This window comes from Cetorhinus maximus, chromosome 10 (genome assembly GCF_964194155.1).
Source record: "Cetorhinus maximus chromosome 10, sCetMax3.hap1.1, whole genome shotgun sequence".
NCBI lineage: Eukaryota > Metazoa > Chordata > Chondrichthyes > Lamniformes > Cetorhinidae > Cetorhinus > Cetorhinus maximus.
Window position 1 is genome coordinate 22,146,042 of NC_135888.1, and position 26,745 is coordinate 22,172,786.

The window sequence follows — 26,745 nt, forward strand, 5'->3', positions numbered from 1 at the left end:
GTGTTTAACTGGAGAAATTTTCAGCTCATTTAACACAGGATGTCAGACAAGCAGTGAGGTAAATTGGAGGCACTAGTGGCTTTACAAGGGGTAGTGGTGAAGCAGAGCTGTGTGAGGTGCAGCCTACATATGGAAATGACGCTGTGTTTAGATGATGTCTCTAAGGGGCAGAATATATATGATGAGGGAGGCCAAGGGTAGATTCATGTAGGACACCAGGGATAAAGGTGCAGGAATAGGATGATAAAGGTGAATCGCTGCCTTCAACTGGATAGATAAGAATGGAACCGGGCTCTGATTTGGTACATCCACTGTCAGGCCACCAAGCTGATTTTTTGATGTTCTCTACCTGCTAGCTCCGTCAGTGGGAACTACCAATTCACTCTTGATGATCCACATTGAAATTCCCTGTCCAGAGTGCATTTTTCCCCCCAAATGGATGTAGTGTGAATAACATCTAAGAAACTTGACACCGTCCAGATCACAGCAGTTTGCCCGATTGGTATTTTGGTCATTCGAATCAATATTCACCCCCTGCCATCAGGAGCACACTGCAGATGCACCATATACAAGCTATAGCATTGCAGCAAATCGCTAAGTTACTTTGACAATACCTACCTTCTGCGGTCTCTGCACAAAGATGAAAAGCAACAATGCTACGGGAACATCATTCACTACCCTGATGGACATATATCATTATGCATAATTGTCAGCAATTGCTACAAACTTCAGCAAGAATGAAGCTGAATGGGTATCAACACAAGACTAAGGTAATCTCAGCCCAGTCAGCTGAGGGCTAGTGCCCAGGTTGGGAGAGCTGTCCCACTGACTCATTAAACAACAGTTTGATATAGAATCAGATTTATCAGCTAACAACCAAAACTCGTCCATGGCTGAACCAGTAACCATGTATGGTAATTATTCCAGTGCTAGCCCAAAAGTACCAGGTTTATTGAATTTAATTTCTCAATTTGCCAGGGTGCCAGATTTGACTCATGACCTCTGAGCTGCTCGTCTGGTACTATAAGGCCAGGCCCTCTGTAAAGTGTTAAATGAATCTGTTGCAACGTAAAATGTCCTTAAAACACATGCTAGCAGCTGTTGATAAGTAGATACGGTCACTATGTACGAAAGCTCTTGAAACCCAAGTTATTTCTTTTAACTATGTGCTGGTTTACAGCTTGGCTTGAGGCTCATTACAGCCCCATTTTTCCTATCCCCAAATCCTCAATCTTGTAATGAGAGAGCGCCAAGAGTTGTAGCATTGTTAAAATGCATAAGCAATATAAAGTGTACCCACACTTTATTCTTTAAATTAGTTACACTGCCAGAGAACACTCTTATGCCCACTTACCAGAGCAACCACAGAGGTTATGAATATGATTATGACTGTTTAAATCAGTCTTGTGTAAGTAGAAGAATGACTGCAAACTTAACATTCCTGAGTGGGAGCTGGTAGTACACATGAACAGAACACAAGATTTTAATTAGAGCCAGTAGATGGCATGTGTACAACACATACAAAATGCTTATGTGAGCTACTGTTCTCTATTTTCACTCGTGCAGGGTTACTTATCTTGTGCTATCACATTACCGCTCATTTTCATGAAAATAAACACAATAGTGAAGAAGACTGAGTAACTCCTACCTGCGCCAATTCTGTTCCAAGCAAAATTCCCATCAAAGCCACCAAAATATGCTGGAAATGAAAAAAAAACTTTTTAAAAGCAAGGATACCAAAGTTCTTTCACAGATCCTTTGCAATTTTACCCTTTTGAAAATAGACAGGAAAATAAAATCACAGAATCTTTATCTTTACAGTGCAGGTGGTGGTCATTCGGCCCATCGAGTCTGCACTGGCTCTCTGAAAGAGCATTCTACCTAGTCCCACTCCGCTGCCTTATCCCCATAACCTTGCACATTCTCTCTTTTCAGGTAGCAATCCAATTTCCTTTTGAATACCTCGATCGAACCTGCCTCCACCACCCTCTCAGGAAGCTTGTTCCATCACTTTTACTCCTTTTGCCAATCATTTTGAATCTATGCCCTCTAGTTCTTGATGTTCTCTTGAGTGGAAACAGTTTCTCACTATTTACTCCCTCTATACTCCTCAGGATCTTGAATACCTCTGTCAAGTCTCCTCTCAGCCTTCTTTTCTCCAAGGAAAACACTCCCAACCTCTCCAATCTATCCTCATAACTACAGTTCTTCAGCCTGGGAATTATTCTTGCGAATCTCCTCTGTACTCTCTCCAATGTCTTCACATCCTTCCTCAAGTATGGCGCCCAGAAATCGATGCAGTAATCCAGATGAGGTCTAACTAGTGTCTTATACAAGTTCAACATGACCTCCTTACTCATGTACTCAATGCCCCTATTAATAAAACCTATATGTTTTACTAACTGCTCTCTTTTGAGTCTCAGATTCAAAATAATTGCAGCTCGAGGAACATCGGATCAGAGTTGAGGAACTGGAGTCCGAGTTGCACACATTACACCACATCAGGGAGGGGGAACATTACCTGGACATTTTGCTCCAGGTGACGGTCACACCCTTCAGGTTAGGTAATTCAAATTTCGTCTGTGATCAGGGACAGGAGGTTGTAACTGCAAGTGAAGCAGGTATGGGGACCCAGGGGGTAGTGTTTGAGGAGCCTTGGCCCCTGCAACTGTCCAAGTTACGAGGTTCTTGCAAGCTGTGTGAATGAGAGCGGGGACTGCAGGGAGGGTGAGCAAACTGACCACGGCACCATGGCACAGGGACTATTCAAGTGGGGGGAGGAGATGGGAAAGTAGTAGTGGTAGGGGACAGTATAATTAGGGGGATAGATACTGTTCTCTGCAGCCGTGAGCGGAGTCCCGAAGGCTATGTTGCCTGCCCCATGCCAGGGTTAAGGATATCTCCTTAGGGCTGGAGAGGAACTTGGAATGGGAGGGGACGGATCCAGCTGTCGTTGTCCACGTTGGTACAAACTACATAGATGGGACTAGAAAGGAGGTTCTGCTGAAAGAATTTGAACAGTTTGCAGCTAAATTAAGAAGCAGAACTTCCAAGGTAATAATCTCAGGATTACTACCTGAGCCACGGGAAACTGGCATAGGGTAAATAAAATCAAGGAGTTGAATGCATGGCTCAAAGATTGGTGTGGGAGGAATGGGTTTCAGTTCATGGGGCACTGGCATCAGTACTGGAGTAGAAGGGAACTGTTCCGGTGGGATGGGCTTCACTTGGCACCAGTATCCTGGCGAATCGAATAACTAGGGCTGTAGAGAGGGCTTTAAACTAAATGGGGGGGTGGGGGAGGGTTCTGGAGAGGGGATACGTCGGCTAACAAAGGAAATGGATGTGGCAGCATTGCAGGACAGCTATTTAGACATTGATACCCAGAGTATGACAGGAAGGGACATAGTGGACAAACGTAAAAAAAAAAAGCAGCAAATAGGGCCACAGGGGGGAAGAAATGGTAAAAAGGCAAAATTAATGGCTCTTTTCTTAAATGCATGTAGTATTCAGAACAAAATAAATGCACATAGTATTAGGAACAAAATAAATGAATTAACAGCACAAATAAAGGTTAATGGGTATGATCATACAGCCATTACAGAGACGTGGTTACAAGAAAGTCAAAGCTGGGAACTAAATATTCAGGGGTATGTCACTTTTTGAAAGGACAGGAAGGAAGGAAAGGGTGGTGGGGTAGCTTTGTTAGTACGAGATGGTATAAATACGATAGCAAGAAACGATCTTGGATCAGAAGATGTGGAATCCATATGGGTGGAGGTAGGAAAGAACAAGGGGAAAAAGATACTGGTGGGAGTAGTCTATAGGCCCCCTAACAGATGCTATACTGTAGGACAGAGAATAAATCAGGAAATAACGAGGGCATGTAAAAAAGACAGTACATTAATCATGGGTGAGTTTAATCTTCATATAGATTGGGAAAATCAAATTGGCAGAAGTAGCCACGAGCAGGAATTCAGAGAGTGTATTCAGGACAGTCTGCTAGAACAATATATTGTGGATCCTGGATCCAACCAGGGATCAGGCTATTTTGGATCTGGTAATGTGTAATGAGGCAAGTTTGATACATGATCTCAGAGTAAAAGATCCCCTAAGAAACAGCGCGCATAACATGAGAGAATTTAGCATTCAGTTAGAGAGTGAGAAACTTGGGTCAGAAATGACTGTGCTAAACTTAAATAAGGGTTATTATAAAGGAAGAGGGCAGAGTTGGCTGGAGTGGACTGGGAAAGGAGTTAAGCAGAAAACTTGGTTGATGGACAATGGCAGGTGTTTAAGAAAATAGTTCATGACTCACAACAAAGATATTTCCCAGTGAGAAAGGAAGGTTCTAGGAAGGGGATAAGCCAACCATGGTTAACCAAGGAAGTTAAGGATAGTATCGAATTGAAAGGAAAAACATACAAAGTGGCAAAGATTAGTGGTAAGCCAGAGGATTGGGGAAGTTTTAAAAACCAACAAAAGATGACCAAAAAAATAAAGAGGGAGAAAATAAGAGCTTCTTTAAATATATAAAAAGGAAGTGAGAGGCCAAAGTGGACATCAGCCCCTTAAAGAATGAGGCTGGGAAAATAATAATGGGGAACCAGGAAATGGCAAAGGAGTTGAATAAATACTTTACTTCAGTCTTTACGGTAGAAGACACTGATAACATTCCAAAAATACAAAATGATCAAGGGGCGAAAGGTGGGGGGAGGAAATAAATAAACTATCACTAGAGAAAAGTTCAAGGCTATCCCCATCACAGTTGACAACATTTCCAATCTTCATATCATCTGCAAATTTTGAAATCATGCCCTGCACACTATAGTTTAAGTCATTAATATATCAGGAACAGCAAGGGTCCTGACACTGATCCCTGAGGAACTCCACTACAAAACTTCCTCCAATCTGAAAAACAACCGTTTATCACTACTATGCTCTGAAGAAGGGTCATACAGACTCAAAACGTTAACTGTGTTTCTTGCTCCACAAAGGCTGTCAGACCTGCTGAGTTTTTCTAGTATTTTCTGCTTTTATTTCAGGGTTCCAGCATCTGCAGTATTGTGCTTTTATAATTTATCACTACTCTCTGTTTCCTGTCACTCAGCCAATTTCTTATCCAAGTACCTACTTTCCTTTTTATTCCATGACCTAGAATTTTTCTCATAAGTCTGTTGTGTGGCACTGTATCAAATGCCTTTTGAAAATCCATATACACATCAACAGCGTTTCCTTTATCAATCTTGTTACCTCCTCAAAAAACTCCAGCAAGTTAGTTAAACATGATTTTCACTTGATGAATCCATGCTAGCTTCCCTTAATTACCCTGCACTTGTCTAAGTGGTTATTGATTTTATCCTGCACTATAGTTTCCAGAAGTTTCCCTGCCACTGATATCAAAGTGACTGGCCTGTAGTTGCCAGCTTTAACCTTGCACCCCTTTTTGAACAAGGGTGTAACATTTGCCGTTTTCCAGTCCTCTGGCATCTCCCCTATGTCTAAGGAAGACTGGAAGAATATCACTAGTGCCTCTGCAATTTCCACTCTCACTTCCCTCATTACCCTTGGATGCATCTCATCCGGTCCTGGTGCCTTATCTATTCTAAGTAAAGATAGCCTTTCCAACATCTCCTTCCTCTCGACTGTAAGTTCTTCTAGTGTACCACTTACCTCTTCTCTCACCTCGCTGTGGGTAGCAAGTTCTTCCTTTATAAAGGCAGACGCAAAGTACTCGTTCAACACCTCCGCTTTGTCTTCAGCCTCCACACACAAGTCCCTTTTTTTGTCCCTAAATCGGCCCGACCCTTGCTTTTACCACCTTTTCATTATTTACATGCTTATAGAAGACCTTGGGATTCCCTTTTATCGTCGCTGTCAGCCTCCTTTCATGCTCTCTCCTTGTTTTTCTTATTAGTTTCTTCACTTCCCCTCTGGTCCTTCTAATCAAGTTTCTTAGTGTTATCTGTTACAACTGGATTGGAAGGAGTGCACAGGTGATTTGGCCCCACTACTCCACAGGTCACACCATTAGTCTCAAGCTTTAATTCACTCACTAAAATGCTCCTGTTAGACCCAGGATAAAAGAGACTTTAACTCGGCTTCTTTCAATAAATTCAGAATGATTGATTTATTATAAAACTCCTTTTTAAAACAAGTTGCAAGAACTGGTTAACACACAATTTGTAATCTAGACGTATAACTATCTATCCCTCTTAAAATTCCCCAGCATCCACACACGCACAAACAAACAAAGGACAAATAAATAGAGTCTCTGCAGAGATGGGCGGTTAATGAAGAGACTTTATAAAACAACAGATAAAGTTCACAGGATTTTAACGTTGTTGATCTGGTACTCCCTCATGTGAAGACAGATCAATGGTCCCAGTAGATGCCTGAAGTTTCTCACCAACGGAGCTTCAGTGTGGAAGAAAATAGAGCTGGATCAATCCTTCTCGTCTCAGCCTTTCGGGTTTCCAAGGACAGATAAGTTCCACTGAGAAGATGATTCCTAGCTGGATACTGATAACCACTCTATTTCAAGCAAGGAAAAGAGAGTGCGAGCTGGGTAGCTTTCCACTTCTCAATTCCCAACTGAGTTCAAAAATAAAGCTCAAAACATAAAGCTCCTCCGTCAGGTGGTTTCCAGTATATCACCAAGCCTTTGCCTTTAAAATAGCTTTTTTTTCCATCAGGTAAAGTGATTGCAGTTCAAATAGCTCCCCCTGCTCAAGTGCCATGCTGGTCAGGCGATTTCATGGAAAGAGGCATGCTTGTTCACAGTCCAAGGTGAACATATGACCTTTTTAAAAAAAAATCCAAGTCAGCTTCCAAATAATGCAAAGTCCTTACAGATCTTAAAAGATTGTCCTGGAAGATATGGTTCTAACATATCAAAAAGGTCACTGCTTGACCATGGCTGAAGGGAGACTCAATAACCAAATGGCAATTTAACTGTTTTTTTGGCTGATGTTTTTTATTACTTCTTTGTTATGGCACAGCGGATGGTAAATTCTAAGCTGCTCAAATCCCAGAGGGAAACTTGAAACAACTGACACAACCGTTCTGTAATTTGTATTTTGATTTAAAGAGGCATGCCTTGAATTCAATACTAATGAGTCTACCGAGACTTAGAGGTTTTTATAAACTAAACATTTATTAATGAAAGAAATAATTTTAAGCACATACATAGGTCTACAAATTGCTACTATGATAATTTCTAGCTCCCCTAATTAATCTAGCTCCCAGTTACACCTCCGTTAAGGCAACAGTAAAAACAAAATAGATTTTAACAGACCCAGGCGAAGCACACGATACACTGGACAGGGGCATTCACAGTGAATTCTCTTAGCTTCAGTTCCAACAGGCAACAGCTTGGTACATTGAGGCTGGAGGCTTTTAATATTTGTTAGATCTTGGCATGCCTTCTTTCCTTACATATAACCTCATTTCCTTTATACATGTTTCTCCCTTTTTAATGTAAATCCCATTGCTTCAATATGTCTGGACTTTACCTTTCTAATAATAAAAATCTTTCATATTACCAATTTTATCACTAAGCTTTGGGAAAAAATAAGCACACTGTTTGGCTTCTTCTGACTAAGTGTAACATTTCATCCGTTCTTTGAAATTCATGACTACTCTGGTCTATCTCAAAATCCATCTGAATAGCCTTGCACTGCTCTCTTGAAGTTTGTCCAGAAACTTTATAGGATTGTGGTCTGTATAAACAATTGTTTCTGACGAATTTTTTGCCACATAAATCTTAAAATGCTGCAATGCTAACACCAGACCCAAAGTCTCTTTTTCAAACACTGAATATCTTCTCTGTTTTACATATAACTTCCATGAAAAATATCCTATCGGTTTCTCAATTCCAATGTCATCTTCTTGTAACAATATGGTCCCAATGCCTATATCACTTGCGTCAACAGCCAACTTAAATTGCTTGACACACTTGGGTACTGCCAGAACTGGTGTCATGGTCAATACAGTTTTCAAACTATTAAATGCCTTCCGACATTTCTGTATCCATTGAAACTTCTTGTTCTTTTTTAATAATTCAGTCAATGGAGCAACCACGCTGCTAAAATTTGCTATAAATTTCTGGTACAACCCACTCATGCCTAGAAATCTCAAAACTTCTCGTTTTGTTGTAGTCTCGACTTTCACATCTCTTGGATCCACCTTACCATGACCAATGGTATGACCTAAATATGTAACTTGCGCTTTTGCAAATTCACTTTTAGCCAAGTTCATCCCCAAATTAGCTTCTTGTAATCAATAAAACAATCCTTCCATGTGCTGTAAATGCTCCTCCCATGAAAACTATCAAGTTGTCAATATAAACAGCACAATTGCTCAGTCCTGCAATTACTTTGTCAGTCATTGAAATTTTGTAGATGCATTTTTCATACCAAACGGCATGACTTTAAACTGATACAGTCCATCTGGTGTCACAAAAGCCGATATCTCCTTTGCTCTCTCTGATAACGGTACTTGTCAATATCCTCTTAGCAAGTCAATCTCTGTGATAAATTTCGATTGTCCCACTTTCTCGATGCAATCTTCCAACTGTGGTATAGGATATGAATCCATTTTTGTCGCCGCATTCACCTTTCGATAATCCACACACAAGTCTGTGTGTTCCATCCAGTTTCGGTACCAGCACAATAGGCGGACTCCAGTTACTGCAACTAGACTCAATTATATCATTTTGAACCATGAATTCAATTTATTTCTGTACTTGTGATAACTTTGCCGGACTTAATCTACAAGGATGTTGCCTTATCGAAGATGAAACTTCTATACATACATCATGTATAGCTTATTCCAATAAATAGCTTTCAGTGACTGCAATAGCTTCTCCAAATCATTTTAACACTTCTCTGGAAGGTAACTCAATATTACATTTAAATTTTCAAGTACCCCTCATTATCCAATTTGATTAGAGGAAAATCAGTTTTCAGAATCCTGCATTTCTATCTCTTTCTCTTTATATACCATCACTACGACCTCCTTTTGGTCCTCTTCCCCATCAAAGTATTTTTTAAGCATATTTACAAGACACACCCTCTGCTTCTTTCTTCTATATTGAGTACTTATTAAATAATTTACTTCACTCAGTTTCTTTTCAATCCTGTAAGGCCTGCTAAATCATGCCTTTAACGAGTCACCCGGTACTGGTAACAGAACTAGCACTTTTACCCCAGCAACAAAACTACAAGCTGTAGCTTTCCTGTCTGCCTTCACTTTCATCACTTGCTGTGATATCTTTAAATGTTCCCAAGCCAACTCACATGGTCTGTCCAATCTCTCTCCGAAGTTTGATACATAATCCAGGAGACTAGTTTCTGAATTTTGACCCACCAATTTCTAATGAGTCAATTTCAGTGGTCCCCTGATCTCATGACCATAAACTAGTTCAAAAGGACTAAAACCAGTCAATGCAGAAGCATCCCTAATACTAAATAACAAGAATGGAATTGCCCTATCCTAATCCTGACTATACACTCTCATCATAGTTTTTAAAGTTTGATACCGTCTTTTCAAAGCCCCTTGTAACTCAGGATGGTAAGCTGTTGAACATAAACTGTTTTATCCCAAACTGTTCACTACTTTCTTAAACACCTCTGATATGAAATTTGAACCCTGATTTGATTGTGTTTTTTTTGGTAAAGCATGTCTTGTAAAAAAAATTAGTCAACTCTTCTACAATTCTCTTTGTTGTAATATTTCTTTTTTTTATTCATTCATAGGATGTGGGCTTCGCTGGCTGGGCCAGCATTTATTGCCCATCCATAGTTGCCCTTGAGAAGGTGGTGATGAGCTGCCTTCTTGAAATGCTGCAGTCCATGTGGTGTAGGTATACCCACAGTGCTGTTAGGAAGGGAGTTCCAAAATTTTGACCCAGTGGCATTGAAGGAACAGCGATACATTTCCAAGTCAGGATGGTGAGTCACTTGGAGGAGAACTTGTAGGTGGTGGTGTTCCCAACTATCTGCTGCCCTTGTCCTTCTAGATGGTAGTGGTCGTGGGCTTGGAAGGTGCTGTTGAAGGAGCCTTGGTCAATTCCTGCAGTGCATCTTGTGTATGATACACACTGCTGCTACTGTGCGTCGGTGGAGAGAGTGAATGTTTGTGGACGTGGTGCAATCAAGCAGGCTGCTTTGTCCTGGATGGTGTCAAGCTTCTTGAGTGTTGTGGGGGCTGCACTCTTCCAGGCAAGTGGGGAGTATTCCATCACACTCCTGACTTGTGCTTTGTAGATGGTGGACAGGCTTTGGGGAGTCAAGAGGTGAGTTATCCATTGCACAATTCCTAGCCTCTAACCTGCTCTTGTAGCCACAGTATTTATATGGCTAGTTCAGTTCAGTTTCTCGTCAATGGTAACCTCCAGGATAGTGGGGGATTCAGTGATGGTAATGCCATTGAACATCAAGGGGCGATGTTTGGATTCTCTCTTGTTGGAGATGGTCATTGCCTGACACTTGTGTGATGCCAATGTTACTTGCCACTTGTCAGCCCAAGCCTGGATATTGTCCAGGTCTTGCTACATTTGGACATGGATTGCTTCAGTAGCTGAGGAGTCACGAATGGCGCTGAAGATCGTGCAATCATCAGCGAACATATCCACTTCTGACTTTATGATGGAAGGAAGGTCATTGATGAAGCAGCTGAAGATGGTTGGGCCAACGGCACTACCCTGAGGAACTCAAAGGTATCGCTTCAGGAAACCTTGTAGACACATCCATTAATGTCAGTAAGTACTGATTTCCAATTTTAGTCTTAGGGAGGGGTCCTACACAATCAATCATGAGCCTAGGAAAAGGTTCTTCAAATGCTGGAATTGGAATTAAAGGAGCCCGCTTAATCACTGCTTGTGCTATCCCTGACATGTGTGACATGTTCTACAGAATTTGACATCATATTGATGCAATCCAGGTCAATAAAAATGTTTTTGTATTTTTGCCTGTGTCTTCCTAATTCCTAAATGTCCCCTCATTGGAATTTCATGAGCTATCCTCAGAATATCATTTATATATCCAAATGCTATAACAATCTGATGCACTTCCCTCCAGCTTTCATTTGCTGAAAAATGATAAGGCCTCCATTTTCTCATTAAAACATTACCCTTAAGGTAATAACATTCCGGAATACATTCTGCCTCTGTTTCTGAGTAAGCTGTCTTATTTGCGTATCCTTTTTCTGTAACTCTACCAACTGCCTCGATTTAAACACCTCGGCTGCACTGTCTTCCAGTCTTTCTTCCTGAACAACCTTATCAAACACAGTGCCAGCCAATTGGACTTCCACATCTTCCTTCTGCCTTTTAACTTTCTGTTCTTCTTGTTTCAACCTGTGAGCCTGTGATCTTGTTATCACTCAATCCGGAAACAATCCAGGATGCTCTCTCTGCAACACTTCTGTTGAAAACACTTCTACAGGCTGCTCAACTACCGTAGGCAACACCCACATCTGGGACCCTGTGCCTGAACCTCAGAACCCACAGTACTTTTACTTCCAGAACTTTTCTGCACCCCAATAATCCCAACAGATTTTCCCTGCAATTTCCAACACACTGACTTCATGTGTCCAACTTTATTACAATGAAAACACCTCAATTTTCGAGTGTCACCTCTACCCTCAACACCTTCCTTTTTATTCTGAGAAAAAGCTTCCTGGGAATTTCCACCTATTCCTTCTCTTCCCTGGCTACCCACCTTCCCTTCACCTTCCCATTTTTTATCCTTCTCTGATTTAAAAGGGTGACGAGAAAAGGTTCAGCTCTATGAACTAACTCATAATCATCAGCTTATCTCTGTTGCTTGACTTACCATTTCAACCCTCTGTCCCTCCACGAGTTCTCACGACCGAAGGAATTGAATCTTTAAATTCTTCCAAAAGAATTACTTCCCTAAGAGCTGCACGTCATCTTTATCTTTAGTGCCCGTATCGACTAGTCAAAATTACTTTCTTTTACTCTCTCAAGCTCAATATAAAAGTTTGCCCAGGCTGTTTTCTCATATTCTTAAATTTCAGCCTGTATGCCTTGGGAACGAACACATATGCACTCAAAATAGCCTTTTTTAACCACATCATAGCTCACCAACATTTCTTCTGGCAATGAAGCATAAACCTCAAGTGCTCTATCCATCAACCTGGATTGTAACAACAATGTCCAGTTTTCCTGTGACAATCTCATCTGTTTAGCTATCTTCTCAAATGAAATAAAGAATGCTTCAACATCTCTTTCCTCAAACTTTGGAAGAGCTTGTACAAATTTAAAAATCTCCCCACTGGGTTCTCATCTGGAAATAAGTCCTTCCACACGTTCTGGTGTCTCTTTTTTAACTGCCAGCATTTTAAGCTGGAATTCTCTCTCTCTTTTTTCTCTTTCCTCCTTTTCTAACCTTACCATTTCTATTTCCCTTTCCTGTTTAATTTCTCTCTCCTGCCTTCCTGCCTGTTCCCTTTGGAATTCCCTTTCTCTTTCCTTTTCTTTTTCTGCCGCCTCTAGTTCTATTTTTTTCATTTGCAACTGAATTTGAGCCCATTCCAACGACCCACCCCTTGGAGAACTCAGTCTCTCGGGTATACCTTCCAATTTTAAATGCTGCGCTATATCTTCAATTATGTCTGATTTCCTTACCCATGCAGGTAATCCTAATTGTAATTTATCTGCCAATTCCATTAACTTAGCTTTATTTACCTTTTGTAAACCAACCAAAGTTATAACTTCAACTCCCAGACAAGCCTTAGCATCTGCCAAAGCCATATTGCAGTCTCACCACTTTAAAAAAAACCTCACACCAACTTCTGAATTCAAAGTGTTTCTCATACTCGTAACCTTAAGATTCACCAACTCCAAACTAATCAAGGAATATCAAATATATCCCGCAAAGAGCCCCCAATTTTGTTTTGGCACAGCAGATGGTAAAGCTTTGGGAAAATTAAACACACTGTTTGGCTTCTTCTGGCTAAGTGTAACATTTCAGCCTCCCTTTGAAATTCACGACTACTTTGGTTTATCTCAAAATGCAAATCTTCCTTTTACCCTCACACTAAAACTTCAGCCATATTTACTTATTTAGCATTTCAAACCTAGCTTCTCTTCTGATACGCACACATACACACACGCACACTCCAGCCCCCTCCCCACTATTCCTACTTTACATTAAATCCCAATAACCTTATAAAGACTATTAAAGTTTCATGACATTCTCCTACACTTGTGATGTCATTACCTACCTGGATGTACATTATTTCCCTACAATGCTTTAAAAAGTGGTAGCCGTGCCAGAATGGATGGCAGCCCACTGAGACCTATCTTTAGAGTACATGACTGTCAATGGGTTATCTGATCAAGGCAGCCTAATCCTTCGCATACCTGGGGATTTTCAGCAAGAGCCACTGGTTAACCATTAAGAGTTGAAACTTTGGCACATTTAGTCTGTCCCAGGCCACTCAGGCTGAAGGGCAACAGGAACACTCCAATATCACAGAATCACAGAGTGCAGAAGAGGCCCTTCAGCCCATCGAATCTGCACCGACACGTGAGAAACACCTGACCTACCTACCTAATCCCATTTACCAGCACTTGGCCCATAGCCTTGAATGTTATGACGTGCCAAGTGCTCATCCAGGTACTTTTTAAAGGATGTGAGGCAACCCGCCTCCACCACCCTCTCAGGCAGCGCATTCCAGACCGTCACCACCCTCTGGGTAAAAAAGTTTTTCATCACATCCTCCCTAAACTTTCTGCCCCTCACCTTGAACTTATGTCCCCTTGTGACTGACCCTTCAACTAAGGGTCCCTATCCACCCTGTCCATGCCCCTCATAATCTTGTACACCTCAATCAGGTCGCCCCTCAGTCTTCTCTGCTCCAACGAAAACAACCCAAGTCTATCCAACCTCTCGTCATAACTTAAATGTTTCATCCCAGGCAACATCCTGGTGAATCTCCTCTGCATCCCCTCCAGTGCAATCACATCCTTCCTATAATGTGGCGGCCAGAACTGCACACAGTACTCCAACTGTGGCCTCACCAAGGTTCTATACAACTCCAACATGATCTCCCTACTTTTGTAATCTATGCCTCAATTGATAAAGGCAAGTGTCCCATATGCCTTTTTCACCACTCTATTAACATGCCCCTCCGCCTTCAGAGATCTATGGACACACATGCCTTTGTTCCTCAGAACTTCTTAGTGTCATGCCGTTCATTGAATACTTCCTTGTCAAATTACTCCTTCCAAAGTGTATCACCTGCCAATTTCTAAGGTTCCATGCCTCTGTGAGATCCTCAAACGCTTCATCACCTCTACCATCATCATGTCATGCATAGCCTACATGCCACCTGTAGCATGGAGACTGTTTTAGTAAAAATCACTTAACTCCACCCTGTGACTACCATGTTAATATTCCATAAAGCGAGATGGCAAAGGAGAGAACTGGAGCCAATCTTTACACAATTTTATAAACATTTATTTACAGAGTTACGCATTACAAGCATATACCTTCTAACCCAACAATCTATTTATAGGGACACAGGGGGAATCAAAAAAGAAAAAGCAATAGACCATGGCTAGATCTGAGATGCTTTAAACGGTCAGGCTATTCCAGCATTACTTTCTTTTAGCATTTTCTTGTGGTAAACATGGAAGAATGGGAAATTTTAATCTTTTCTCTCTATATATACACAAGTCAGTTTGGAAACACAAGTGCAAAGAATGGAAACTCCCAGATCAAGAAAAAGGCTCATAGCCTTATAAAGGGCTAGTTTTTAAGGCATCTCTAACCACGGTAAATGATAAAGTCTGGCCTGCAAATTTACTGCTTTACAAAGCTTGTAGATTTGAGGCAAAGACTAAACCGATTTTTAAAAATTCTTTCATGGGACGTGGGCATCACTGGGTGGGTCAGCATTTATTGCCCATCCCTAATTGCCCTTCAGCAGCAACAACAATAAGCAGGGTAAACAGCTAAAATGCTCAGTCTACGTATTAATTCGCCACAAGATAAGGTTGTATTGTAGTATAATAGATCAGGTTTCCTCTTTAAGGCACAGCATTCTCAGAAGAATCAGGAGCCATGCAGAGGGTGTACAGAACTGGAGCTGGTGGTTCCAGGACTTGGAAACAGATGTGTTGTTCTCTTGTTTGAGCCCATGTTCTCAAGATGGTTGCAGCCAGGAAGCCAGGCATGCCATCTTGTCATTGAACATAATATGGAAGATGGCCATCAGTCAATTTAACATGGCTTGTTATAATAAAAATCACTGGTCCAAGAACCATAAGCGGAGTTACTATTGTTGGACTAATCTTTGTTGCGATGTTAACCACAGAGAGAAATCTCCAACAATGGCCCAATCTCTGTCAGTTCACTTTCACAAACTATCACAGATATTAAAAAGCCTTAAAGAAGTGGCCAATAACAACGGTGAATTTAGCAAATATTCAAAAACTTTCCTTAAAAGCTGAAGTTTCTTACCTCCAACGGCCAGAATCATGTGACCAAGTGGAGGTCCGCTGTCATCAATAAAAAACATTTGTTTCATGTACAAGGAAACAAATTGTCCATAATAAACTTCATCAAACCTGGGGAGAGATTTTAGATGCTACAATCAATGAGAATCGAAGGAACTGGGACAAAACTGAGCTATGTGCAGAACCAGCTTGTCTGGTAATGGTTTCATGAGGAATCTAAATGATGAGATTACGTGATAGCAAACTGGAAAGTTGCAAAAGATTGGTCCATTATACACTAAATACAGGTTGGCTGTCAATTTTCAAATTTTCATGGTAACTTTTGATAAAAAGTTTCTTAAAAAAGGCATGATTCGAAATTCATTTGTCTACAAAGAAGCCACTGCCAACCCAGCCACGACCTTTCAGACTTTCAACTGTATTCTCTAAGATATCAGTGTTTTCACTGTTTCTCAGGGTAACGGACAAAAACATTTGGGGTCAAGCAAAGTGCTTGAAGAAGAGAATGAGGAGAATAGGGCCTTTTGAAATGACTCTCCAAATGTTCTGCTTTTGCTCTGAATCTTTGGGATCAGTATTTTTTTTTAACTAAAGAGATGCTGAAAAGCTTTAAAGCTTTATAACACATAATCATCACACTCTGCAAGATATTTTGAATATGCTTACCTTGACACCCAGTGCTGTGGCTTCCTCACTTCATCAAAAGGCAAATGCCACCTATTTTAGAGTAATCTTTTCCATTGGTAGAAGGATCGAGAATCAGAGGACACGAATTTGAGACAAATGCAAAACAACCACCATGAGGAAGAACTTTTTCTTTTACCCCAAAAATGGTTAGGATCTGGAATGCATTGCCTAAGAGTGTGGTGGAGGCAGATGGCACATGGCTTCTTGGGAGTGCATTGAAAGGGTTCTGTGAAAACCATCATTCTTCAATACATCCATTACTGTCAACACTGCACCTAATATTAAATTAACTGGCTATGTAAGTTTTGCCCTTTAACAAAGGATCAGCTTACAGAAACGTACTTTTCAGTGTTAACATCCTCTGCTCGAGTTAAACTGTAAGTTATAGGCTTCTCCGAGTTTGGCTCTCGATGGCATTGCTCCCTGGATCACCAAATCCCACAAGCCCTTTTGACACCACAAACTAGCAGCTCTCAAAGATGTTCAAGCAAGTAAACTATTCGATCAGGAATTAATTTCTTTTAAATCACTAATTTTGTTCCTCTCTCCACAGTATTTGGTTTGGAGAGATGTTTTGAGGACAGTCATATCACTAAAATTCACACAGACACTCAGGAGCGAGCAGCGCTGGCAGTTGTGTAAAGTACGAAGGAAATTTGGAAGAGAAGTTCAACTTCAGGAGTGGATTTAGTCATTGGTGTGATATGTCCCAACGGTGTTTATTATCTCTTAGACGACATCATAACAAAGGTTACAACGAACAGTGGAGTTTAGGTGAAAAATGGGCACAAGATCTGGAGTCTGGACTAACAAAATTATCAATCTCACCCTAAAAGGGTCATGTACAGAGGAAAGTCAGCCAGCTTGCCCATCTTGGAAATATATTAGATGGTAGATTTTGAAAGCCTTTGCTTCATACAAAGAGAAGGTAGACCCTATAACATACTTTAAACGCCTACTCAGACCCTGAGGAAATCCAAGAATCAAATGCCACAAGATTGAGAGAAATCAGAAATGCAGAGAAGGCCATGGGAAAGAGGAAGAGGAGAAACAAACAGGCCTAAAGTGGAGTTGAAGAAGCTACCATCCAATGTCAAACAGATAGTTAAGGCCATTCCTGATGGTGCTGACTACTTACTCAGGTCATATACAGAGTGTCAGCCAATGTCAACCATTTATGGGTAAGCCACATTAGTAAAGTATTGTAAATGCCCTCAGCATGGCATTTTGAAAGGGTTGCATTTAATTGGTCACGTCACTCTTACAATTCACTTAGGTCATCAAGTTTTTAGCTTCTGACCTGCAGGTTATTGAGTTTAACTTTGCTGTGCATCTTATGCTCCTTAGGTCAATAACTGGATTGCTAAACATGCACAACACAGCAGCCTTATCCTTATCAATATCCAGCTCCCATTGTTTACAGTTGTCATCCTTTTCCAGTGTTATGTCAGCAACCTTTGCTTCCTATCTTTGCTCTTCCTTAGCGATGACTTTACCAGGAGTGTCATTGCGATCAAAAGATTGGAGCTGCAAGCATCCAATTTAAACCAATTCTGCCAACATGGGCTGTTGTGTGTGAAAACATCTCTATATTCTTACACAGTATCGTGGCAATACAGCAACAGATAGCAAGTGGATCTGAAAACTGGAGATAACTTCTGATGAAAAAAACATTTCAAACAAACAATAAAAGCCTACTTACACAACAGCTTTGGGGTACATCAAACCCCATAGTCTATTTCCAACTCCCAGTGCAGTAAGAATGGTTAAAACCACATCAACCTGCACTGTGACTATAATCGGCATTTTCAGCAATCCCAGCATTGTTCAATTGGTAGAGCTGGAAAAAAGATTAGATACCGTAAAGATAATCAGATAACAACCCTTTGATTTGATTCAGTTGGATAAAAACATCCACAGTAAAGATGATGGGAGAATAGTGGTAACGTTACTGAACTAGTAATCCAGAGGCTGGGACTAATGATCCAGAGTCATGAGTTCGAATCCCTCCATGGCAGTTGGGGGTATGTAAATTCAATTAATAAATCTGGAATAAAATGCTGATATCATTAATAATGATCACAAAACTATCAGATTACAGTAAAAACCCAACAGGTTCACCAATGTCCTTCAGGGAAGGAAATTGTTACCCAGTCTGACCGACATGTGACTCCACAGCAATGTGGTTGACTCTTAACTGTCCTCTGAAATGGCCTAGCAGGTCATTCAGTTGTATCAAACCGCTACAGAAAGCATTGTGGGTGTGCCGACACCAGACAGACGGCAGCAGTTCAAGGCGGCAACTCACCACCAGCTTCTCGAGGGCAATTCAGGATGGAAAGCAAGTGCTGGCCTGGCCAGCAATACCCACATCCCATGAATGAACAAAAAAGTAAAACTTCCTTCAGGCAGAAGAGCTTAATCCATCAAGCTCACCTATCCATAGTACACCACTACTGCATTTCCAACAACAATGAATCCCAACATTACTCTCATGATATTCAAAAGAATCCAAACGAATAGTAAATCTATTCCACTGCTGAACAAAACTGCAGAACTCTCAAGCAATAATATCACAATATATATCAATGATTTGGATGTGAGGACCAAATGTAATGTTTTCAAGTTTGTGGATGATACAAAGCTAGGCGGGAAGGTGTGTTGTGAGGAAGATGTAAAGCGGCTGCAAGGTTTTGGACAGACTTAGTAAATGGGCAAGAACATGGCAGATGGAATATAAGGTGGAAAAATGTGAGGTTATCAACTTTGGGTAGGAGGAATAGATGTGCAGTGTATTTCCTAAATGGTAAGAGATTAGAAAGTGTAGATGTACAAAGGGACCAGGGTGTCCTCGTCAATAAGTCACTGAAGGCTAACATGCAACTGCAGCAGGCAATTAGGAATTGGCCTTTATCGCAAGTACAGGAGTAGCGAAGTCTTGCCTCAATTGTGTAGAACCTTAGTTAGACCACACCTGGAGTAGTGAGCAGTTTTGGCCCCCTTACCTTAGGAAGGACATTATTACCATAGAGAGAGTGCAACCAAGGTTCACCAGACTTGTTCCCGGAATGGCAGGACTGTCCTATGAAGAGAGATTGGGGAAACTGGGCCTGTATTCTCTAGAGTTTCAAAGAATGAGAGGTGATCTCATTGAAACCTACAAAATACTTAAAGGGGTGGACAGGGTAGATGCAGGCAAGGTGTTTCCCCTGGTTGGAGAGCCTAGAACCCAGGGACACAATTTCAAAATAAGGGGGAAGCTACTAAGTAGCTGAGATGAGGAGAAATTTTTTACTCAGAGGGTTGTGAATCTTTGGAATTCTCTACCTGAAAGAGCTGTGGCAGCTCAGTCATTGAGTATGTTTAAAGTAGAGGTTGACAGATTTCTAAATGCCAATGACATACATGGAAATGGGGATAGTGTGAGGAAAATGAATTGAAGTGGATATCAGCCATGATCATACTGAATGGTGGAGCAGGTGCGATGGGCCGAATGGCCTACTCCTGCTATGTTCCTGTCTTACAGGCACAGTAGGACCTAACCACATGGTGCTCATTACATATTCATTTCTAATTTATTTATTCATGGGATTTGAGCATTGTTGGCAACGCCAACACTTACTGCCCATCCTTAATTACCCTTGAGAAAGTGGTAGGTGAATGAGTTCCAGCACTGCTTTTCCATAAGGAGTTCCAGCAACATCGCTATATCCCTAAGTTAGGCTATCAGAATCTGATGCCAGGTGATCTGTCCAGTTTTATTCTTATTATAACTTTGCGTAGCACTTTAATATAACTGAGTGGCTTGCTAGGCCTTTTCAGACGATTTTAAAGAGTCAACCACATTGCTGTGGGTCTGGAGTCACATGCAGCCCAGGCCAGGCAAGAATGGCAGGTTGCCTTCCGGAAAGGACATTGGTGAACCAGGTGGGTTTTTACGATAATCCGGCAGGTTACCATTACCAAGGCGATTTTTTACATTTCAGAATTTTTATTTCTCCACACATAATTCAAATTCAAAAACTGTCATGTTGGAACTGAACTCATGTTTGCGGGCAGGCACCGGTGAAGGACATTGACCCCCTACACTCCTCCATGAGGGGAAAGCTGACCCCCACAGCCACCCTTACCCCCAATACGGGGGCAATTTGATCGCACCCCCCCCCCCTCAGTGAGGGGCAATTTGACCCCCCAACACCCCCCCAATGAGGGGACTTGACCCGCCAACCTATGCACCCCCACCTCCCCAAGTGAGGGGACATTTGACACCCCAACCCCACCGTGAGGGGCAATTTGACCTCACCCCACCCTAGTGAGGGACAGTTTGACCCCCACTACCAGTGAGAAGCACTTTGACTCCCATCCCACCACCCCTGTGATAGGCAGTTTGACCCCCCCAGTGAGGGGCTATTTCACACCCCTCCCCCCCTCCGCCCGGGTGAGGGGCTATTTCACACACACACCCCCAGGGTGAGGGGCTATTTCACACACACACCCCCAGGGTGAGGGGCTATTTCACACACACACCCCCAGGGTGAGGGGCTATTTCACCCCCCACCCGCCGCCGCCACCCCCACCCCCCCCCTCCCCCTCCCCTCCCCTCCCCCGGGTGAGAGGCTATTTCACCCCCACCCCACCCCACCCCACCCCACCCCACCCCCCCCTGGGTGAGAGGCTATTTGACCCATCCATCCCGTGAGAGAATCTCCTCTCCGCCCGCGCGCGCGCCTCCCCCCCGGGGTTTGACTACCTTTTAGCTCAGCTCCGCTCACTCTCCGACACTTGTCTCTCCGCCGCCGACAGCTGGTGATGCCGGGGCCTGTTCTCTCCGGGCGGGCGGCCGATCCGCTCCAGCTCGCCGCCCCCGAGAGCGTTGGGGATGTGTCTGCGCGATGACCTCATTAACAGCGTCTCCCCATAGCAACCGCGTCCTCGAGACGCACAGGCGCCTCCAACGTAATGGGCGGAGCGACCGCACGCAAAATCTGCATATTTGCTGCGGGTGGGATGAGTACCACCTCCCCATTGATCACAATAACCCCTGGGGAAAGGGGGCAACTCCCCATTGATCACAATAACCCCCGGGGAAAGGGGTACAACTCCCCATTGATCACAATAACCCCTGGGGAAAGGGGGCAACTCCCCATTGATCACAATAACCCCCGGGGAAAGGGGGCAACTCCCCATTGATCACAATAACCCCCGGGGAAAGGGGGCAACTCCCCACTGATCACAATAACCCCCGGGGAAAGGGGGCAACTCCCCACTGATCACAATAACCCCCGGGGAAAGGGGGCAACTCCCCACTGATCACAATAACCCCCGGGGAAAGGGGGCAACTCCCCACTGATCACAATAACCCCCGGGGAAAGGGGGCAACTCCCCACTGATCACAATAACCCCCGGGGAAAGGGGGCAACTCCCCACTGATCACAATAACCCCCGGGGAAAGGGGGCAACTCCCCACTGATCACAATAACCCCCGGGGAAAGGGGGCAACTCCCCACTGATCACAATAACCCCCGGGGAAAGGGGGCAACTCCCCACTGATCACAATAACCCCCGGGGAAAGGGGGCAACTCCCCATTGATCACAATAACCCCCGGGGAAAGGGGGCAACTCCCCATTGATCACAATAACCCCCGGGGAAAGGGGGGCAACTCCCCATTGATCACAATAACCCCCGGGGAAAGGGGGCAACTCCCCATTGATGTAGGGTAGTGAAGAAGGAGGAGCAGCTATGGACCGGGCTCTTTTCACCAGGAGGATCCTGCTGAAGGTGTGCGGCTTCGAGGCTGTGGATGTCTACTGCCTGCAGGATTTCCCCAGCGCCGGATACTTCGACGTGACATTCCAGCGAGTGGCAGACTGCGTCAAGCTCCTGAAGGTTTTAGGAAAAGAGTGACCTGCCAGAGATGAAAATCCTGACAGCGGAGCCGCTCTTTGCTCTGCCTTTGCAACGGGACCGTGTGGTGACGGTGCATCTATACAACCCCTTCGTCCCTGTCACCGACGTGGTCACCTTCCTCGCCAGGCACTTCGATAAGGTGGGAAGCTGCACCGCGGTTAGAGACGATTTGGGGATCTGGACATGCAAACGCCAGGTGAAGGTCACGCTCAAGACCGACGGCAAAGGAGCCATCTTCCACCCTCCATCCAGATTCGCTATCGGGGGAAGCCGTGGCTACCTTGTCTATGCTGGGCAACCCAAACTTTGTCGTTCATGCGGCAAGTCTGGTCATGTGGCGGCCAACTGCAGCGCCGTCCTCTGCAAGAACTGCAAACAGGAAGGGCACCAGACCAAAGACTGCAAACAGGCTAAGTGCTGCAACCTGTGTGGCGAGGCAGATCACCTCTACAGGACCTGCCCCAAACGCTGCCGTACTTACGCACAGGCAGCCAAAGCCAACGAGGGGGAAGCAAAAGAAATGCTTCGTGTCACTCCAACCATCAAGGCCCCCAGTGAGAGCATCGGGAACAAGGAAGACACAGAGAGAGACAAGGTGGAGGAAAAGAGTGAGGCAACAGATTTGCCTCTATCAACAGCACTGCCCCCTGAATCTCCCACTCCTCAGGAGAGTGAATCAATGGAGGAGGAGGAGGCAGCAGTGGGAAAGCAGCAGGGGGAGTGGCAGCTGGTGAAAAGAGCCAAACGGAAGAAGGGGCTAAGAAGGAACCAAGCCATTTCCAAGACAAGTGGCAAGAGGCGTCTCCCATCCGACACGGATGACAAAGGAAGCAGCTCTTCGGATGAAGAAGGGCCAGGGCGGCACCCACAGTAGAAGCGGCAAAGCTCTAGGGGTTTGGAGGACGAGACCCCCGAGCTCCAGAACATTGGAGACAAAGAGGAGACCAGCGCTCCCCAAATTTGTCCACAACCCGAAGAGGCCAGCGCACCCCAGCCCCAGGAATCTGGGAGCGGTGAGGCGCTCAGTACACCCCAGCTCCGGGAAGCCGGGAGCGATGAAGCGCTCAGCACACCCCAGCCCCAGGAATCTGGGAGCGGTGAGGCGCTCAGCGCACCCCAGCTCCGGGAAGCCGGGAGCAGCAACGCCCCAGAGGGGGAGAGGATTGGAGAAGCTTCTCCAACAGAGGACAGTTCATATCCCGTTCTCTACACGAACCCCCAGATGCCACCTGAGCGGAACATCTCCAATGGGGAGTTTCAGGACCTTTTCCTCAGCCCGTCCAAAGTGAAGCAATTTGAGCTCACTACGGGTATGAAGGAGCAGACTGAAGGTCTGGGGCCCTCAGAGACAATTGGTTTGGTAAGAAAATAAACGCTTTAAAATGGGTGTAAAAATTGTATCCATAAATGTGCGTAGCATTAAATCTACTACGCGATGTGTGGCGACCTTGGACTACCTTGCCAAGGTTAAAGCTGACCTGTTGTTTCTGCAGGAGTGTGCGATTCCACACCTCAGCTCCTACAGGCAATGGTCACGATGGTGGTCCCATGGGCCATCGATCTGGTCGGGCGGAAACGACTCTCGTTCCTCCGGCCTGGGTATTCTGCTGCGGGGAGGCAACTTCACCGTCTCCGAGGTTAAGGAGGTGGTGGGCGGGCGCCTCCTCGTAGCAGACGTAATGTACAAGAATGCTCCGCTCCGGTTAATTAATGTGTACGCCCCGTCACAAGGGGCCGAGCGGCTGGAGGTTTTTCAGCAGCTCCCACTGCTGCTGGCGACCTCCAGGCCGGTCATTCTGGGCGGTGACTTCAACTGCATCATCGAAGCGGCTGGACGATCCGGCAGGGCCGACAGCAGATTGGACACTTCATCCAGATCCCTGATGGAAACAGTTAAGGATGCCAAGCTGCACGACATCTTCAGCAACCCTGCAGATGGAGCGCAGCGTAGATACACCTGGTCGTGGCCAGACGGGTCCATCCGTTTCAGGATAGACTTCCTGTTTGTGTCCCGTGCATTCACAGTCAGATCCACCGACATCAAGCCGGTGTTCTTCTCTGACCACTGCCTCCTACTGGCTGACTGTCACTTAAAGGAAGACCAGAGGGTGGGCAGGGGGGCATGGAAGCTAAACGTGCAACTGCTGACCCCGGAGAACATTGAGGAGCTCAAGAGGGATTACAAAGGTTGGAGAACCGTGAAACCCCTCTTTGAGTCCCTGACACACTGGTGGGAAGCGATCAAGGGAAACATCAAGAGGTTTTTCATCCTCAAAGGCACCCAGAAAGCTAGAAAGGAACAGAGGGAAATGTCCCGACTCCAGAAAAACATGCAGAATCTGCTCCGGCTGCAGTCGATGGGGGTCGATGTCAAGGAGGAACTCCAAGAGGTGAAGAGCCAGCAAGCCTCGCTCTTTGCCTCGGAAGCCTCCAAGATCATCTTCCGTTCCAGAGTCCGCTCCGTGGAGCAGGATGAGACGTGCTCACGTTTCTTCTTCCAAAAGGTACACAGAGAGAGCTCTGTGATCAGCAGCCTGAAGGAAGAAGACGGCTCAGTAAAGTCATCCCAGTCCGACATCTTGAGGATCAGCAAATCCTTTTATGCCGGATTGTATGACGTGAAGCCCACAGACAGCACGGCCTCCCAGTCCTTCCTGTCCTCTATCACGGAGGTCTTAGACGACAGTACACGAGAGAGCCTGGACAAACTGCTAACTCCTGACGAACTGTCTAAGGCCCTTGAGTCCTTCGAGAAGCGTAAAACTCTCGGAAGCGATGGCTTGCCAGCGGAGTTGTATTCGGCTCTGTGGGACTTGATCGGCCCAGACCTGCTAGAAGTGTACAAGAGTATGCTCCTGGCCGGCAGCATGTCAGAATCCACGAGGAAAGGCATCATCACCCTCATCTACAAGCACAAGGTGGAAATGGAGGAAATTAGAAATTGGCGACCCATTTCACTGTTAAATGTGGACTATAAGATTCTGTCCAAGGTCATCGCCAATCGGGTCAAATCCGCTCTGGAATTGATGATCCACCCTGACCAGACCTGCACTGTGCCGGGCAGGAAGATCTCTGACAGCCTCGCGCTGCTCAGGAATACGATTGCCTATGTACAGGACAGGGGTGTGGATACCTGCCTCATCAGCCTGGATCAGGAGAAGGCCTTTGACAGAATATCGCACACCTACATGGGGGATGTGCTCTCCGAAATGGGGTTTGGGGAGGGAATTCGCAATTGGATCCAACTGCTCTACACTAACATCAGTAGCGCAGTCTCAATCAATGGGTGGGAAACAGATAGCTTTCCTATTAAATCTGGAGTCAGGCAGGGCTGTCCTCTCTCGCCTGTTCTGTTTGTGTGTTGCATAGAACCCTTTGCTGAGTCCATCAGGAAGGATCCGGGCATAAGAGGAGTGACAATCCCAGGCAGTGGAGGCACTCAGGTCAAAGCCTCCCTGTACATGGACGATGTCGCCGTTTTCTGCTTAGATCTGCTGTCGGTGCGCAGACTGATCCACATCTGCGACCAGTTCGAACTGGCCTCGAGAGCCAAGGTAAATCGTGGGAAGAGCGAGGCCATGTTCTTTGGGAACTGGGCTGACCGATCCTTTGTCCCCTTCACCGTCAGGGCTGATGGCCTGAAAGTGCTGGGTATATGGTTCGGAGGGACCAGAGCATGCATTAGAAACTGGAAGGAGCGAGTGTCTATGGTGAAAAGGAAACTGGGCATGTGGGAGCGACGCTCCCTCTCCATTGCGGGCAAGAACCTGGTCATCAGGTGTGAGGCACTCTCGCTGTTGCTGTACGTGGCGCAGGTCTGGCCCATTCCAGACTCCTGCGCGATGGCGATCACCCGAGCCATCTTCCGCTTTATCTTGAGGTCGAAAATGGATCGGGTCCGCAGGGACACGATGTACAAGCCTCTAGATAAAGGGGGAAAAAACGTGCCCAACATCGCCCTCATACTGATGGCCACCTTTGTGTGCGGCTGCATCAAGCGGTGTGTAGACCCTCAGTACACAAACACCAAGTGTCACTATGTGCTGAGGTTCTACCTGTCCCCGGTGTTGCGAAGGATGGGTCTGGCCACGCTGCCGCGGAACGCTCCAAATAGTTGGACCGTGCCGTACCACCTGTCCCTGGTGGAAAAATTTATGCATAAAAACACCTTTGACCACAAGTCCATCAGGCAGTGGTCAGCACGTAACGTCTTAGAGGCCCTGTGGGAAAAGGAGAGGGTGGATCCTGTGGGATGGTTCCCCGAGCAGACTGTCAAAGTCATTTGGCAGAATGCCTCATCGCCAGAACTTTCCAACAAGCACCAAGACATAGCTTGGCTGGTGGTGAGAAAGGCCCTCCCTGTCAGATCATTCCTACATGCCAGGAGTCTCACCCCCTCTGCACGTTGCCCGCGAGATGGCTGTGGTGGGGAAGAGACCGTTGTTCACCTCCTGGTGGATTGTGCCTTTGCAAAGAAGGTCTGGAGAGAGATGCAGTGGTTTCTGTCAAGGTTTGTCCCGAGCAGTTCTGTGACACAGGACTCTGTGCTCTACGGGCTGTTCCCAGGGACACACACCGAGACAAACATCAACTGCAGCTGGAGGATCATCAACTCGGTGAAAGACGCTCTTTGGTCTGCCCGAAACTTGTTGGTCTTCCA

The 26,745-nt window shown here is 44.9% G+C and overlaps 1 protein-coding gene and 1 long non-coding RNA gene across 3 annotated transcripts in view; both read right to left on the bottom strand.

Annotated features, from left to right (window-relative positions):
• Positions 1 to 20,999, bottom strand: part of pomt1 (protein-O-mannosyltransferase 1) — a 49,954-nt gene extending 28,955 nt beyond the window's left edge. Inside the window, exons 1-4 of one of the 2 annotated variants that reach the window (XM_078550139.1) lie at positions 20,928 to 20,999; positions 17,880 to 18,017; positions 15,495 to 15,601; positions 1,649 to 1,699 (exon numbers count right to left, since the gene is read on the bottom strand). In XM_078550139.1, coding sequence (XP_078406265.1) covers positions 1,649 to 1,699; positions 15,495 to 15,601; positions 17,880 to 18,001 — 280 coding nt within the window. In that variant the 5' untranslated portion in view covers positions 18,002 to 18,017; positions 20,928 to 20,999. Of the gene's footprint in view, positions 1 to 1,648; positions 1,700 to 15,494; positions 15,602 to 17,879; positions 18,018 to 20,927 lie in introns of those variants that run through there. The other variant, XM_078550140.1, reaches the window with a different exon arrangement.
• On the bottom strand, positions 7,138 to 13,489 carry LOC144685535 (uncharacterized). The gene is made up of 2 exons (XR_013577743.1): positions 10,256 to 13,489; positions 7,138 to 9,706 (listed from the first exon to the last, which is right to left on the bottom strand). It is a non-coding gene; the product is annotated as an uncharacterized LOC144685535 (long non-coding RNA).
• Positions 21,000 to 26,745: the final 5,746 nt, after the last annotated feature.